At 43.2% G+C, this 17,995-nt stretch overlaps 1 protein-coding gene across 1 annotated transcript in view; it reads left to right on the top strand.

Moving 5' to 3' along the window:
- Positions 1 to 17,716, top strand: part of Kpnb1 (karyopherin subunit beta 1) — a 28,798-nt gene extending 11,082 nt beyond the window's left edge. Inside the window, exons 9-22 of the mRNA NM_017063.2 lie at positions 827 to 928; positions 3,797 to 4,021; positions 5,897 to 6,088; positions 7,672 to 7,802; positions 8,388 to 8,535; positions 8,782 to 8,853; positions 10,621 to 10,765; positions 12,293 to 12,375; positions 12,903 to 13,010; positions 13,315 to 13,458; positions 13,573 to 13,678; positions 14,363 to 14,477; positions 15,743 to 15,904; positions 16,811 to 17,716. Coding sequence (NP_058759.2) covers positions 827 to 928; positions 3,797 to 4,021; positions 5,897 to 6,088; positions 7,672 to 7,802; positions 8,388 to 8,535; positions 8,782 to 8,853; positions 10,621 to 10,765; positions 12,293 to 12,375; positions 12,903 to 13,010; positions 13,315 to 13,458; positions 13,573 to 13,678; positions 14,363 to 14,477; positions 15,743 to 15,904; position 16,811 — 1,734 coding nt within the window. The 3' untranslated portion in view covers positions 16,812 to 17,716. The remainder of the gene's footprint in view (positions 1 to 826; positions 929 to 3,796; positions 4,022 to 5,896; positions 6,089 to 7,671; positions 7,803 to 8,387; positions 8,536 to 8,781; positions 8,854 to 10,620; positions 10,766 to 12,292; positions 12,376 to 12,902; positions 13,011 to 13,314; positions 13,459 to 13,572; positions 13,679 to 14,362; positions 14,478 to 15,742; positions 15,905 to 16,810) is intronic.
- Positions 17,717 to 17,995: the final 279 nt, after the last annotated feature.

Genomic DNA, 17,995 nt, shown 5'->3' with positions numbered 1-17,995 from the left:
TATTGACAACTTACTAGCTCTGGAGAAGGAGTCAGATAGGGGGAAAGGCTATCTTAGAACCTTGAGCAGCCTCATCTTTGTGTAAGTTTTGAGCCAAAAGATATATCATACTCGGTTGATTTTAATATACATTTCCTGTGTGTTCGGAGACTACAGAACAACTTCAGGTGCTCCTCTCTCCACCTTGGATTATGTTGCTCTAGTTATCCTAGAACGCATATATACCTCTGCCTGCCAAGTTTAAAGGCATGCACCACAATTTTGGCAGTACGCACTTTTCTTATGTGAGATCTGGAGAGGAAACTTGCCAAACATTTTACTAAACTGGGTTATCTTTCTAGCACTAGATGTCAAATTATTATTTTTTTTCAATGTATTCAGGGATGACCCTGAATTTCTGATTCTTTCTCAAATCTCCCAAGTGTGGATCCTCTCCCACTGATTCATATAGTGTTGGATTAAACCACAGGCTTTGCATATGCAAGATAAGCACTGAAGCAGCTGAGCCTCATCCTCAATCCAGGAATGTAATACACATGGATATAATGCATAGGTCTGCATGTAATATGCTATATAATACTCACTGAAGTTAACGTATAGGCAGCAGCTCCAAAATAGCACAGTGAATATTACCATTACCTTACAGACCTGTTACAGTTCTCACTGTGGGGCTGTAGCATTCATAAGAGCTTATTTACGTTGGGGATTTAGCTCAGTGGTAGAGCGCTTGCCTAGGAAGTGCAAGTCCCTGGGTTCGGTCCCCAGCTCCAAAAAAAAAGAACCAAAAAAAAAAAAAAGAGCTTATTTACTTTGTGTTTCTCCTTAGGCAGCAGAACAAGGACGGCCCCCGGAGCACACCAGCAAATTTTACGCCAAGGGAGCGCTGCAGTACCTGGTGCCCATCCTCACACAGACACTAACTAAACAGGTGAGCCTCTTGGCCGGTTGGTTCCCCGTGGAACAGCTTCCATGGAGGACATCAGCAGCCATCTGATGCTGTGAGTGACTCGAGTACCTTGCTTGAGCCAATGAGTTGTGCCTCAGTATCTTAGACATTTTGGTTATGAACAATCCTCACACTGTTCTAATCTCCTGACTGCTGTGGCATTCATACTCATGGGACATGTGTTTTGTGTAAAAGTTCCAATAAAGATAGATGGTGGGCAGTAGTGCAGCTCAGTAGTAGGAAGCTTGCCTGGCATGTACATGACCCTGTCACCCTCTGCCTCCAAGAGAAGGGAATGAGTAGAATTGTTACGCTACGCATAGGGCCCTTAAATGTCTGGTTTTGTATTTTCGGTATTTTCATGAAGTCATTGGATTTATGTAGTTTTAAGAACGGATGAAGTTGGACACAAATCATTCACATTCAAATAAAGCACTCCTAACCCATGAGAAATACTGTTAGGGGCTGGGAATTTTAGCTCAGTGATAGAGTCCTTGCCCATCATGTATGAAGTCCTATTTAAAATGAGGTATGTGGTGTGTGTATGTGATCCCAACACTCAGTCAGGAACTGGAGGTAGGAGGATTAGAAATTCAAATTTAGGGGTTGGGGATTTGGCTCAGTGGTAGAGCGCTTGCCTAGGAAGCGCAAGGCCCTGGGTTTGGTCCCCAGCCCCGGAAAAAAAGAAAAAAAGAAATTCAAATTTACTTGGCTACCTAGTGAGATCTTCTGTCAAAAGAGCCCCTGACTCTAATCCAAAGTCTTTAATGTTAGTTATTATTTATTACAATGGCTAAGTGTGGCTCAGGGGTTAAGAGTGAGTACTGGTCTTGGCAAAGACCCATTTTCCTTCCAAGTAGGTACACCTGCCAGCTCTAGGGAGACCTGTGCTTCTGGCCTGCCTCCACAGGCACATACATGCACTCGTATGTATCCACACTCATTTACATTCGTTCATATCTATAAACTAGAGTAAGGTGTTATTTTGGTCTGTTTTTTAAGACAGAATTTCTCTGAGTAGCCTTTATTTTCCTGGAACTCGTTCTGTAGACCAGATTGTCCTTGAATCACATCTCTCTGCCTCCCGAGTTCTGGGATTAATGGCACGTACCACCACTGCCTAAATTTTAAAGGTTCATTACAAAATCAAAATCAAAGCTGTCTTGAAGATCTAAGTGATGGGTGCATACTACATTCTTAGGTTTTTGTTTTAAGTTTTTCAACAGTGTTTGCCTTTGGAGCTCTGACTATCCTGGAACTTCACTCTGTAGACAAGGCTGGCCTGGCCTCTGCCTCCCAAGTCCTGGGACTATAGGGCCAGCCAGAAGGTCTCATGTGAGCCCTGAATTTTTCCTCTGCTCTCTTCACTTTATTCATCACACTGTTTCTTGGTACCATGTTTATGTACTATTACTAAGGATCTGGCGATGTCTCAGGTAACACTGCTAGGACTCTTTTTTTTTTTTTTAATTAATTTTTATTTATATGAGTAAAGTGTAGCTATCATCAGACATAGCAGAAGAGGGCACCAGATCCCATTACAGATGGTTGTGAGCCACCATGTGGTTGCCAGGATTTGAAGTCAGGACCTCGGAAAGAGCAGTCAGTGTTTTTTTTTTTTTTCCGGAGCTGGGGACCGAACCCAGGACCTTGCGCTTCCTAGGTAAGCGCTCTACCACTGAGCTAAATCCCCAGCCCCCAACAGTCAGTGTTCTTAACCGCTGAGCTATCTCTCCAGCCCCAAAAATTTATTTATTGTATATATGAATACATTGTTGCTGTCGTCAGACACACCAGAAGAGGGCATCAGACCTTATTACAGATGGTTGTGAGCCACCATGTGGTTGCTGGGAATTGAACTCAGGACCTCTGGAAGAGCAGCCAGTGCTCTTAACCTCTGAGCCATCCCTCCAGCCCCTAGGACTCTTATCTATAGAATTCTTTGGTGCAGGAATGTACATGTTTCTCTCTGCATATGATGTCTCAGAGTTCTTTTCTTTTTTTTAAATGTCTGCGTGTATCTGCGTGTGTTGTTTCTTTATGTCTGTACACCATTTCTGTGCCTCTTAGTTTTGGAGTCCTGGAGAGGACATCGGATCTGGAGCTGGATATTGAAGAGAAGCCAGTGCTCTTGACCCCTGTGCATCTCTCCAGCATCTGCAATTCTTACCTTTAATGTCTTTACTTTGGAATATATTTGCTATATTTTTTTCTTACTGAGAAAGGGTTGCATGTACTACAGGCTTATCTCAATCAAACTTGGCTATATATAGCAGGTTGACCTTGATCTTTTGATCCTTTTTCTACCAGTGCTGGGATTACAGGAGTGTTGTTAGGATTACAGGGGTGTTGTGACATGTCTGCTTTATGTATTAATTGACAACCAGTCCTAGGGCTTTGCAAGAGCTCTACCAACAGAGCTACATTCCCAACTCTGGTTGATTTGAGACAGGCTCTTTGTAGACCTGGTTAGTCTCGGGTCCTTAGTGTTCCTGTTACAGGTATGTTCCACCAGCATGGGCACTCTTTTTTTTTTTTTTTTTTCTCTCGGAGCTGGGGACCGAACCCAGGGCCTCTACCACTGAGCTAAGTCCCCAAGCCCTGGCATGGGCATTCTTAGATGTAGCTGAAGTAGCTAATTCTCATTGGACATGATAAATGAGTTGACTCTTCCATATGCTTCTTTGGGTGACATAGGTTATGTTGTGATGAATGTGAAAAAAAATTTAATTGGTGTTTTATATTTTTATTTTATTCCCTGAATAGCTAATGATATTTGGGAGTATATAGCAAGCCTTCTAAGTGAATTCATGCAAGGAAAGGTTACTTACTGTCACATTCTCTAACCAGGATGAAAACGATGACGACGATGACTGGAACCCTTGCAAAGCAGCTGGGGTGTGCCTCATGCTCCTGTCTACCTGCTGTGAAGATGACATTGTGCCACATGTCCTTCCCTTTATTAAAGAGCACATCAAGAACCCTGACTGGCGGTACCGGGATGCAGCAGTGATGGCTTTTGGCAGCATCTTGGAAGGACCAGAGCCTAACCAGCTTAAACCATTAGTCATACAGGTAAAGCCTGGGCACTTTTTTTCTTTTTTTTCCGGAGCTGGGGACCGAACCCAGGGCCTTGCGCTTGCTAGGCAAGCGCTCTACCACTGAGCTAAATCCCCAACCCCCAGCCTGGGCACTTTTAGAGTTGAAATGCAGTGTGTGTGTGTCTGTGTGTGTCTGCACGTTTGCACAACTGTAAATAATCCCTCACAAAGGTTAATTGAATGGTATGTTGCACAGACCTAAAACCACAGTCACACATTCTTGTGGAGATTAGCAGGTCAGTTGCTCAAGGCTGCCAGCCTTAGCTGGATAATAATGAGGCTGTCTTGTGCTATGAGATACATTTCCTGTCTCAGCATAGTTATTTGTCATTAAGGGTAAATATATAACTTTCAAATTTAGACATGACTGAGAAACTTGAAAAAAACGAAGAAAAGTCTTAACCTAATAATACTCTTAACACTTCCTTTCTGTAAGTTTTGGACAACAGGATATGGAGTTCTTACTACAAAGATTGACCTGGTTTTTTGGGGGGGTTTTTTGTTTGTTTTTTGTTTTTTTATTTTATTTTATTTTTTTTTTTAGATCTTTTTTTAAGTTAATTAACTTATATATATGAGTACACTGAAGCTATCTTCAGATACCCCAGAAGAGGGCATCAGATCCCATTACTGATGGTTGTGAGCCACCATGTGTTTATTGGGAATTGAACTCAGGACCATCTGGAAGAGCAATCAGTGCTCTTAAATGCTGAGCCATCTCTCCAGTTCTCAGGTTTTTTTTTTTTTTTTTTTTTTTTTTGGTTCTTTTTTTCGGAGCTGGGGACCGAACCCAGGGCCTTGGGCTTCCTAGGTAAGCGCTCTACCACTGAGCTAAATCCCCAGCCCCCAGGTTTTTGTTTTTTAATGCTACATTGTAAATGTTTCCTGTTGGTTTTGGAGTGCACAGTCTCAGCATATATCCCAGGGTAGTCTTGAATTGGTGGCTGCTGCCTTAGCCTGTGAGTGCTGGGGGTGTAGATATAAGCTACCATGTTCACTAGCACTGAACTCCAGGGCACAGAATACCTTCAGGCTTTACCCAGCCTTCCAAGCAATTAGAGAGAGAGAGAGAGAGAGAGAGAGAGAGAGAGAGAGAGAGAGAGAGAGAGAGAGAGAGTGTGTGTGTGTGTGTGTGTGTGTGTGTGTGTGTGTGTGTGTGTGTGTAGGGTCGGGTCTCATGTGCCTTAAATTAGCTATGTGGGTGAAGGTGGCCTTGAGCTCCAGATTTTCCTGCCTCCCCTACCCAAGTGTTGGGTATATAGTCATTGCTATAATCTTTTTTATGGTATTATTCTAGTCTTTGAACAAAATTGACATTACATAATAATATAGTCTTCATGTGGAAATATAAATGACAGAAGAGCTCTTGCTAATTTAACTTTGTGCATAAAGAAATAAGTCTGTCAAGATAGAGGCAACGCCTCTGTGATTACTTCTCTTGTCTTTACCTGAATAAAAATAGTTACATATAGACTGCCTGAAGGTATCCACCAACATCTTGATAATTGAGTCCTATGTTGGCATTTGGTGATGGGAAAGAACATTTCACACATTTTGTTTACTGCTATTTTGTTTTAGAATATTTTACACCTATTTTTAAACCATCTCCGTCATACTCTGAGTTAAAATCCTTTCGTTATATGGGGCCAGTGGTTGTTAATATTTCACATGAGATCTTTGTAGCCCAGGCTGGCACCACACTTTCTACATACCTTAATAACCAAGGGTGGCTTCTCCTGCCTTCGTATCCCAGATGCTGAAATTGCACGCATGCACCACAGTGCCTGTGACCGTTTCTTCTGAATGATAGTCATGAATTTCCTTTTGTTTTGCTTCATTGTGCTTACAGGCTATGCCCACCCTGATAGAATTAATGAAAGACCCCAGTGTAGTTGTTCGAGATACAACAGCATGGACTGTGGGCAGGATCTGTGAGCTGCTGCCTGAAGCTGCCATCAATGATGTCTACTTGGCACCCCTTTTACAGTGTCTGATTGAGGGTCTCAGTGCTGAACCCAGAGTGGCTTCAAATGTGTGCTGGGTAAGGATTTCCTTTCTGGTGAAGACAGAAGCTTGTCCTCAGCCATTAGATGTGGAAGAAAAAGGTTACCAATCTCATGGAAAGACTTGCTCTGAATTCTGTCTCCTAATGCCTTGAGTTTAGGGAGTGTCAACTTCAGAAGCCAGAGGGAGCTGTTATCTTACTCTGATGGGTTCCCACAGCACTTAGAGCAGTCACGCACCATTGTGACTGCCCTTGCTTGTCTCCTCGTTGCTTTTAGATGAAAAGCTCTGGTTAAATGGAGGTTGATGGTTTGTTTGTTTAATTATAACAAGTAAAAAAGACAGGGAGGATAGCCATAGGAGGTGGGTGGCCTCTGCTGAGTCTCTGTAGGTTCTGTAATTTACTGGGGATCTAGTGGGACAGGAGGAGTGGGGGCTAAAATCCTGTTTGTCTGAGGCGGTTTCTCTGTGTAGCCCTGACTGTCCTAGATAGAACTCACTCTATGAAGTAAGTTCATCTTGAACTCACAGAGATCTGCCTGCCTCTGCCTCTGTCTCCACCACCTGGCTAAAATCCTTTTTAAGAGTGGAAAGAAAAGATATGGTAGGCTTTAGTGAAAGAATTCTGCCACTTAAGAGAGTTGGACAAGGTCCTTCATTTCTGAATTTCAAGGGCTCCTCTGACAAGTGGACAGTGCAGTGGGTGCACCTTTTCCAGAGGTGACTGGATGGATGCTTGAACAGAAGATTTGCCAAATAGACATTGTGCTGTCAAGAATTTTACCATTAAAAGTGCATTATTGTAGCATCAAAAAAAAAAAAAAAAAAAGAGAGTTGGGCAGATTATTAGGCACCTACAACATAAACATTTAAGGTTTCATTTCAAAAATAATTTTTTAGATTATTTATCTTATTTATCTAAAAAAATATACTTAGATTATCTGTTTGTGAGTGTTTTGTCTGTATGCATTTATATATACTTTGCATCCGGCTGGTGCCTGCAGTGCTCCCAACTCCCCAGAACTGGAGTTCTGTGTAGTTATAAGCCAACTGTGGGTGCTGGGGACTGAACCTGGATCCTCCCTGCAGGACAAGTGCTCTCCCATACTTTTCATCGTCATCATCATCATCATAGATTCTGAAGCTAGAGTTAGAACCAGTCATGAACCACCTGATGTGGGTACTGAGGAACTGCCTTTCTTGATGGCCTTGATGGGGAGAAGTGGAGCTTTAATTAGATAGGGAAATGTCTTCTCTTTTCTTCATTAAAACAGAGCTAGCTAGCTCTGTAAACCAGGCTGGTCCTCCAATACTCAGAGATCCACCTGCCTCTGCCTCCCAAGTGCTGGGATTAAAGGCAAGAGCTACCACTGGCTGATCCTTCAACATATCTTAAAGGAGGTGGAGGGGATGAGAGAATCCTACAGTGGAGTTCTTTTAGGACTAATCTTTGGGGGCTTGGGGGGGGGTGAAAGAGAGTGGAGAGAAATAGAGAAAGAGAAGAGTAGAGGCCAGTCATGAGCATGTGGAGGGAAGGGGAATCGGGAGACAAGGGACAAAGAGGGAAGAGGATAAGAGCAAGCGTTTTAGGACTAATCTTAATTCTGTGTATATTTCCAGGCTTTTTCCAGTCTGGCTGAAGCTGCTTACGAAGCTGCAGATGTAGCTGATGATCAGGAAGAACCAGCCACCTATTGCTTGTCTTCTTCCTTTGAACTTATAGTTCAGAAGCTGCTGGAGACCACCGACAGGTAACCAATAGTCCACTGAAGGAGTGATACACAGCTCACTCCTGTTGTCTGGAGGATGAAGACAGTGGATCCAAAGAAGTGAAGCCCGTGTCCTTTAGAACTGATGAGAGTTTTGGTTATCAAGACAGAGAGACAGGAAGAGAGAGAATAGACGTGTGTGTATGGTACAGGCATGAAGGTGGGGGACAGTTTGTGGAGTTGGTTCTGTTTTGTCACCTTTAGGTCACCAAGCCTGCACAATAAGTACTTCTAAAACTAGTTCTCATTATAAATATAGCCAAATCTGGATACCATAAGCATAGTATTAACGCAATAGGCTTGACTTAGTTCCTCTGTGTAGCCCTGGCTGTACTAGAACTCATTCTATAGACCAGGCTGGCTCCAAAGGGGTTGAAGGTGTGTGCCACCATACCCAACTACTAACGATTTTTGCATCCTCACAGTTATTTGGGATATGCAGTGTCTCTCTCTCTGAACTACATATCCAACTTCTGGTTTTGTTGTTGGGGAAATATCGCCTGCTTTACGAACTCCTCTATCCCTTCTTGGCTGGGGCTGTAAGATTTTTGCATTGTGTCCTTGCAGACCTGATGGACACCAGAACAACCTGAGAAGTTCTGCATATGAATCTCTAATGGAAATTGTAAAAAACAGTGCCAAGGATTGTTACCCTGCGGTGCAGAAGACCACCCTGGTCATTATGGAACGGTTGCAGCAGGTGCTTCAGATGGAGGTGAGGCTGCAGAGTGTTGTGTCCTGGGCAGGGTGGAGGTGCTTCTGACACAAAAAGTGTCGTGTCCTTGGACATGCCTGTAGGTTCAATCACCAGCACCCAAAATCAAAAAGCTCGCAGCTTGCTGCCTGTCGTGCTCACCTTTGCTTTCTGGCTGTACTGCTCACTGCAGAGGTTCGGCTGGTGTTCTTAGGAGTGCAGCAGTGGAAGTGTGTCATTAGAGCACTGTTTCTTCTTTTCCTTCAGTCCCACATCCAGAGCACGTCGGACAGGATCCAATTCAATGACCTCCAGTCTCTACTCTGTGCAACTCTTCAGGTATGATGGCACTGTCACTCCCTTTTTTCTTTTTTATATGTATGAGTGTTTTGCCTACGTATATGTTTGTGCCCTATGTCTATGGAGTGCGCGGCCAGAAAGGATACTGAGTCTCCGCACTGGAATTTCAAATGGTTGTAAACCCCAGTGTGGTTGTTGAGAATTGAAGCCAGGTTCTCTTCATAGACCAGGCAGGGCTCTTAACCACTGAGACATCTCTATAAATTCCTTAACCTCCTTACTACAATAAAGGAAGAGAACTTTTTTGTTAGCATTACAGATTCATGGGCACACAGGGCTCTGAAATAGTGAGATAATTCTGACTAAGGGTTGTACTCTCTGTGACTACTTGTAGATTGATGTCATTACGCAGGTGAAGGCAAGTACAGGATAGAACGAGACCTGTCATTGGACGAGAAGGAAGGATGGGTGGGGGAAAAGTTTTATAGAGGAGAGGAGACAGGAGTGAGGGGAGGGAGCAGCTAAGAGAACATAGAGGTGGATGTTAAGATTTCCCTCTGCACATTTACAGGTTGTTATGACTATTAAGGGATGGATGTGTATAGGATTTTGTGTGTCCAGATGAACGAATTATATCTTACCTAGATGGGCGGTTTATATCCTTATCAATTGGTTGTAAGTTAATTGTGTGTATGTATTGTACATTGAGTAATTAACATATAAATCTGGTTGTTGGGTTACAGTCTGTTGAGTCATAATCTCACTGGGTTGTTGGGAGTGTGAGCAGAGTCCATGACGGGAAGCCGTGCTAGGCTATAGAATGCTTGGGGCTAGTGTGGTGTGAGTCCACACCGGTGCAAGGCCTGCAGAACACGATGTGTGTGTCAGGCATGGTAACAGCCCGCCAAAGGGACAGTGTATGAAAGCGACTGACAGAAAAACAGCTAGAGTGCATGGATTCTCGGGGGGGGGGGGGGGGGACTTGCGGGATCCAGTTGTGCACTGTATATTATACCGCTACAGTGGCTGAAGAGAAATTACTTTTTTGTCTGTCCTGAAAGATCTAATTTGTCATTTGTGCCAATGGAAATGCCCCAGAATATTCTCTTCTAACTGTATACCTTTCATGTGTAGGCAGCTCTTACTCTTGGTCTTTGTCTGGTTGTAGCTGGGTCTCATATGGCTTATTTACTTAAAGTATGGCCCTGACACAGGTCAGGAGTCATTTACTGTTCTCATATAGACAGAAAGGCTTAAACTTGGTCTTCTTTTGAGACATTACTTAATGTGGCATTTGTAGTGCTCTTTTTTTTTTTTATGTTTTTTTTTTTTTTTTTTTTTTTGGTTCTTTTTTTCGGAGCTGGGGACCGAACCCAGGGCCTTGCGCTTCCTAGGCAAGCGCTCTACCACTGAGCTAAATCCCCAACCCCATTGTAGTGCTCTTTATTGAGAGCAGTCTTTTTCAACTAGTGACTGGGAAAACTGAAATAAAATGTCACTTCTGCTTATCCCTTTTCTGTCAGCAAAAGGAGACCGAAGGGACTTCTCTGAGACATAAGTACATCCTGGATGATAGTATTCTGTAGGATTCAGCTGTCGACTGACCTGTGAACTCATAGAAAAGATCAGTACAATCAGTGTTGCGGTGCAGTGGCTTGATGTGTAAAAGCCTTGAGGAAATGTTATTTGGCATTTGCAAAAGAAAAAAAAAATAGGGACTTAAGTTTTTATTTTTTAGAGAAATGGGGTAGTGTTCTGACTTGGGGATTTTCAATTAACAGATATTAATTTTTGTTCATTTCATAGAATGTTCTCCGGAAAGTGCAGCATCAAGATGCTTTGCAGATCTCTGATGTGGTCATGGCCTCCCTGTTAAGGATGTTCCAAAGCACAGCTGGGTCTGGCGGAGTGCAAGAAGACGCCCTGATGGCAGTCAGCACACTGGTGGAAGGTCGGTGAGCAGTGGGAAACGGGGCTGTATCTTCACAGTGCAGGGCAGATTGACACATGCACCATGAGTCAGTACCCATCAAAGGTTCTATCAGGTTTCCTTCCCGTTGAACAGTAACTTGCTTTTTTATTAAGGTTTTCTCTTTTTGAGGGCTGAGAAACAGAAGACAGATTCTGGTTTCTTTCCTTCCTGCCTTTGATACCTTTGGGTGTGGACTATAATGCTCTGGGTTTGGGCTAATAGATCGTGGGGCTTGGTGTGGTATAGATGAACCTGAATTTTAGGAATTAGTCATTGTTGTTGTTGTTGTAGGAATTAGTCGTTGTTGTTGTTATTATTATTATTATTATTATCCTTACTTGTCTGACCATACAGAACTGTGTTGACAAATTGTCTTTAGACTTGTTTTTTAAGGGCATTTGAAACATTGAGAGAACACATTCTAACTTGGTAATGCTTCATCAGGGGTGACTAGTACTAAGACCATTATTTAAGGACCACTCTTTATTTCTGGAATAAAGAGCCTGTGTCTACCACTAGGGGTAACTGCATGCCTGTAGTGTTATATCGTAGAGGCGGTCAGCAGAATCGGAGCTTGGTGCAAGCATATGACACACAGTGAGTCCCTTCAGAGGAAAGTTAAAAAGAGAACAAGGAGACGCTGAGGTTGTAGTTCAGTTTACAAAGTGTTTGCTTAATGAGCAGGAAGCTCTGGGGTTGGTATACACCTGTTTTCCCAGCCTCAGGTAGTGGTAATAGGAGATCGAGGCCAGCCTGGAATATGTGAACATGAATCTTGAGTTCTGGTGACACCTCAGCTTTGGGATGAGGCCTCAAAATAACAAAAATGGGAGCTAGAGACATGTCTGAATGGTTAAAAGTGCTTGCTGCTCTTGCACAGAACCAGAGTTTGAGTCCCAGCACCCATGTGCGGTGGCTTGTGCAATTGCCTGTAACTTCCTCTTCTAACCTCTATTGGTCCCTGCACACAAACACAAAACACTAGAGTGGTGGTGGGTTGAGTGAGGCCCATTCCTGCTGCTGTAGGCTCTGCTCAGGCTGCTTTTGTCCATTCGTCCATTCTCTGCTGTGAATTGAACCTAGGGCCTTGCTATCTTAGGCAAGTACTATACCATGGACTTACATACACCCCTGCCTTTGCGGCTGTGTTCCTTGGTGTGGCTTGTTCAGTCCTTGGTACAATTGAGTAGAAGACCTTCCAGTGGAGGGGGGACATGAAATAGTGTCTCTGGCTTTGTCAGAGACCCTTTCCTTGATAGCAGTGCTACTTCGGTCTTTTAACTATAGTAAAATCTCACTTTGAGAAGCATTGGCATTTTTTCTAAGGGTTATGAATTTGGCCCTTCCAGCAGTTGCGAAACTTAGCTAATATGAGATAACTTGAATGCTTTCGCTATGGAAATACTAATCAACACATACTCTACAGACTGAGCAGTGGCTCTGTTTGGGTTCTTGCACTCATGTTCTGTGTTACTATGATTACCTAATAGTTTGTTCCATTGACAGTGTTGGGTGGTGAATTCCTCAAGTACATGGAGGCCTTTAAACCATTCCTGGGCATTGGATTGAAAAATTATGCTGAATACCAGGTAGGATATTGCTCCTCAAAATACTATCTGTGGGTTTTGTTTGTTAAACACTGAGTTATATCCCACACCTCAAAGTCATGTTTTCTCATTAATACAGAGTAGAGTAGTACAGAAAAAGTCAGGTTTCCGAAGCCAAGTGGTTTCTCCTTTTGCATTATTTGTAGCGTTACTATCTGCACTGGAGGTAGTCTGTGAAAAGCAGGATACTGGATCTGCCAGATAGAGATTACAAGGTGACCGCCTGAATGGTCCTAATTAAAGGGCAGCTGCCAAGTTATGTGATCACTGCCCTAAAGAAAGAGCAGTACTGTTTCCATGTCCTACCACCACCATCCTTTCCTGTGGTACTCACAGTGCTACTTGTCTTGCTGAGTCCGGTTAAAGCTACATAATCTCCACAAGGGAAGGATGTTTTCTTCTTTGATTCTGGATCATGTAATTGTGAGAGACGTTGACTAAATAAAAATCATGCTGTCTGTCTGGCAGCCTCTTCTTTTTGGATGATCGCTTCGTTGGTTCTTTTGCAGGTATGTTTGGCAGCTGTTGGCTTAGTTGGAGACTTGTGCCGAGCCCTGCAGTCTAACATCTTACCTTTCTGTGATGAGGTGATGCAGCTGCTCCTAGAGAACTTGGGGGTAAGCATTTTGCAGCCTAATTAGTCATTCTTTGAAGGAATTATTAGTTGGGAGAAATTTAAGGTCCATGGCAAGGAGCTATAGGTTCCTAGAACACTCTCTGCTAGCTTGTGAAGAATAGAATTATTTATTTTCATAGACAGATCCAAAGTTAATTAAAAGGATGTGTTCTACTTGGAGGAAATGGTAAAGTAAATACATAATTTCTCTGTCCTGTAATTTTTTTTTCTCTTAAGTTTTTTGCATCTTCAGACCAGACAAGATTTGGTGTTTCTAAGTTTCCTTTTTCTATTTTCCTTGTTAGAATGAGAATGTCCACAGGTCTGTGAAACCACAGATTCTGTCTGTGTTTGGTGACATTGCTCTTGCCATTGGTGGAGAATTTAAGAAATACTTGGAGGTTGTACTGAATACACTGCAGCAGGCCTCCCAAGCCCAAGTGGACAAGGTAAGCTTGGAGCTGTCCCGGTCATCTCTCAGGACTAGTTCAGAGAGGATAAGACAATAGGCACACTTCTTCAAAAGATGAATCTGACGGAGGTTTTGTTCTTTTCTCTTCCAGTCAGACTTTGACATGGTGGATTATCTGAATGAGCTAAGAGAAAGCTGCTTGGAAGCTTATACGGGAATCGTCCAGGGATTGAAGGGAGACCAGGAAAACGTACACCGTTGAGTATATAGCCCAGCTCCCAAAATCCACTGACCAGGGTGCACAGGGCCAAATGAACTGCATCTTACCTTTGTAGCTCACTGCTGCATATGGGGAGAGAAAAGGGATGCCCTAATGAAGAGAGTGGTTTGGGGGAGGTGACATAGACATTGGTATTTCTGCACCTTTCTACTTTTCTGTACTTTTTTCTTGCCGGGGAGCAAACCCAGGGCCACTTGGTGTGGTAGCAAACCCCTGCATGAACCACACTTGTAGCTTTCTTTTTTTGTGAATCTAATGAGGCCGCTAGGGAAAGGGTAGAAGTGCCGGCACCCTGTGCTGACTGGGGGCCACAGGTGCTGTGTAGCCAAAGCCCCAGGTGGAGCTTCTGTTCGTTCTGTGTTCCACTCGTGGGATGCAGCTTAGTGGAGTGGGAATTCTTCCCCACTGTGCATAGACCTGTCTGTTCCACTCTTCAGTACCACAAGCAGTGTGTTCTGTATGATTACAGAGGGGCTGTTTCTCTCCTCTGCATTTGATGGATATCTTTCTAACCTGAAGAATAACTTTGGTTATCACCAAGTTTTAGCTGGTTGTCCAGCTGGAACCTTCCATTTGGGGTAGAATGGCAGGGCTAAATTGAAAAGAGGCAGAGTCCTGTCTGACATGGACAGTTTAATCAGACCTCCTCTTTCCTTTATAGCTGATGTAATGCTGGTGCAACCCAGAGTAGAATTTATTTTGTCTTTTATTGATCACATTGCTGGAGATGAGGATCATACGGATGGAGTGGTAGCTTGTGCTGCTGGACTGATAGGGTAAGTTACTCCTTCTTCCACAGAGCATATGTGTGTGGGAAAATTTTAGGAGTGCAAACGACAACATCCCACTTCCTTGAGGTTTTGTTTTGCAACGTTGGTGATGAAACTCAGGGCCTCACACTATGGCCCTCCATCAGGAAGCTGTACCAGGGCCCTCAGAGTCCTCCACAGTCTGTTGATTTCTCACAAAGGGTCTGTTCCAGACCGAAGGACTTTTTGTTGGAGCATCTCCTAGGGCTTTTTATAACAACTCCTTAAAATTATTATTTATCTCATGTGCATATGTGTGTGGTGGTCGGAGGACAGCTTGAGGGATTCACGTCTTTTCTATACCATGTGGGTCCTGGGGATTTGACAGCAGACAGCTTTACCCACTAAGCCTGAGCCACCACATAGCTCTTCTGAGAACCTGAGGCAATATTGGGACATAGCTTGACAGCTCAAAGGCCTGGTGCTATTTCCTTTTTTTTTTTTTTTTTTTTTTTTTAGATCTATTCATTTATTATGTATACACCATTCTGCCTGCATGTGTGTATGAAGATACCAGATCTCATTATGTACAGATGGTTGTGAGCCACCATGTGGTTGCTGGGAATTGAACTCAGGACCTCTGTAAGAGCAGCCAGTGCTCTTAACCTCTAAGCCATCTCTCTAATCCCTTCCCTTTTTTTTTTTTTTTTTCTTTTTTCTTTTTTTCGGAGCTGGGGACCGAACCCAGGGCCTTGCGCTTGCTAGGCAAGTACTCTACCACTGAGCTAAATCCCCAACCCCACCCCTTCCCTTTTTAATTAATTAATTTATCTCTCTTCTTTGAGAAGGTCTTGCACTGTGTCCCATGTTGACATCGAACTCTTGCTTCTTGTCAATTTCTTCCTTGGTTACTGACGTTACAGGGTTGGGCCATCACACTCTATTAACCGTGGTCAAGTCTTTAACTCAGTTGACTACAGAAATCTCTTAAAGTTTTTTTTTTTTTTTTTTTTTTTTTTTAAGATTTATTCATTTATTATATATAAGTACACTGTAGCTGTCTTCAGATACACCAGAAGAGGGCATCGGATCTCTTTACAGATGGTTGTGAGCCACCATGTGGTTGCTGGGAATTGAACTCGGGACCTCTGGAAGAGTAGTCGGGTGCTCTTAACCGCTGAGCCATCTCTCCAGCCCTTAAAGTTTTAAGAAGTGAATGAATGCTAAGAAATACATTGTTGCCTCAGCCTGGTGTGGCCAGGAAGTCATTCTTGGGCATTTGTTTTGCACAGGGACTTGTGTACAGCATTTGGAAAGGATGTACTGAAATTAGTAGAAGCTAGGCCAATGATCCATGAACTATTAACTGAAGGGCGGAGATCGAAGACTAACAAAGCAAAGACCCTTGCTACGTGGGCAACAAAGGAACTGAGGAAACTGAAGAACCAAGCTTGGTAAGCTCTTATCTTCACTCTCCGGTCTCGTAAGGGTTCCTGTTCTGTAGGATTTCTGGTAGTGGCTGCCTAGTGGTATTTTGGCTGTACGATTTCCTGTGCCTGAGCAGGCAACCTTAGTTTTTTCTAACCCAAATATTGAGTCCTTGTGTTGAAGGACAGTAGAGCTCCCTGACCAAAATACTGAAAATACTTTGGAGCCTAATAAAATGTTGCCTTATTTTTCTTTTTCTACTCACTTCTCCATGTCCTTTTTGTGCTGGGAATCAAACCTATGGCAGATGTGGAGGTTCTCTGTGTAGTCCGTTGGTCTACATACTGCTTTTTAGACCTGCCTGACCTTGAACTCAAGAGATCTACCTCCCTTCTGAGTGCTGGGTTTAAAGGCTTGCACCTCCATGTATGTATGGCCTTGAGTGACCATTTATTTGCTTGGTTTGCTGAGAATTGAACTCAGGACATCACAAATTCAAGTAAGCACTTTTACCACTGAGCTACAGTATATGATATGCTTATGTATGGCAGCAGGTATACTGAGCAAAGGAAGAGAAGAAAAATTACCAATCTTTTTTTTTTTTTTTTTTTTTTTTTTTTTTTTTGGAGCTGGGGACCGAACCCAGGGCCTTGCGCTTCCTAGGTAAGCGCTCTACCACTGAGCTAAATCCCCAGCCCCATAAATTACCAATCTTAAAGAGTTGGTAGATCCCGGGGTTGGGGATTTAGCTCAGTGGTAGAGCGCTTGCCCAGCAAGTGCAAGGCCCTGGGTTCGGTCCCCAGCTCCGGAAAAAAGAAAGAAAGAAAGAAAGAAAGAGTTGGTAGATCCCATTCTAACTTTGGGCCACTTGATTGTAGGAGTTGGGGATATATATGACCTCAGAATTGACCTCTTCATCTGTTTGTTTTTAGATCTGGTACCATTGGGATGATGACCTGAGACCCCCACTGGAAATCTCCAATCTTTTGAAAAAACCCGGAAGTGAGGAGTGTGCACGGATGCTGAATGTTTGGGAATGAGAGGATGAGTGAGTGAGGCTTGAAAACACCACACTGAAAATCCTGCCACAGCCAACAGCAGCAGCGCTGTTAGTGAGCTAAGTAAGCACTGACTTTGTAGAAAACATAACATCAGCCATCTTGGAACAGAGAAACAATGGATTTACTTACTTATTAAAAACAAAAAAAGCTGTCTCTTCCCAGGGGAAGGCTAGAACTAGCTTTCCTATCTTGGCCGGTGCCGAATGGGATGACTGATTTGGGAGAGGAGGACCTGGGTTCACCTGTGGGGCTGTGTTGTGAAAGGCAACCCTGGCCCCCGCTACTGAGGAGAAAGATGGAGCCCGGGTCTTGAGCCCACCTTCACTGTACCGTTGCACTTGGTACTGTATATGTGCCCTTGAGAAGGCGCGTGGGGGATTTCACAGTCTGAGAATGAGTGTGTGTGAGTGAGGCGGTACCCACATTCTCAACTTCAAGTCATTGCAGTTTCTTTTTCCCAGAAGACAAAGGGGTTTGATGTTGCATTTCATAAACTAACTGAAGTTCTGGCTACTGATGCAGCACAAGAGGCTGTCTCACAAAACGAGGAAAGACGCTGTTTATGTTTGGTTTGGTTTCATTTTAATTATTCTAGGGAAAACACTGACGAATGGTCAGAGTTCCTGTCCTGATCTTTTCATCAAGGCGCCTTTCCTGATAATATGGTTCAGCTGTGAATGTAGCTATGGGGGGAGGGGGGAAAAAAGAAAACTCTGGAGTTAGAGGATATAGAAAATTAAAAGTACAGTTGTTACAAATAAAACGCAGACTTCAAAGAGAAAAAGCCACAACCCAAACCAAATTTAAATACTTGAAATTGGCATCACAAACAAGCTCTCTCCTGACTTGTATTGTGGCAGTCAGAATGCCCCCAGAAAACTGTGCCAAAGAGTTTAGAAAACAGATGTACAATAAAAGTAAATACACACTCAAAACGCAAACTTCAGGTAACTATTTTGAATTGCAAATGACGAAAATTTAATGTTGAACGATCTGATAAAATAACCATTTGGAAACTGCTTGGCCTTCTGTTTTTTTCTTTGATTGACTGCAATG

Source organism: Rattus norvegicus, chromosome 10 (genome assembly GCF_021556685.1).
Source record: "Rattus norvegicus strain SHRSP/BbbUtx chromosome 10, alternate assembly SHRSP_T2T, whole genome shotgun sequence".
NCBI classification, from domain to species: Eukaryota; Metazoa; Chordata; class Mammalia; order Rodentia; family Muridae; genus Rattus; species Rattus norvegicus.
This window is presented reverse-complemented; position numbering and strand designations above follow the sequence as displayed.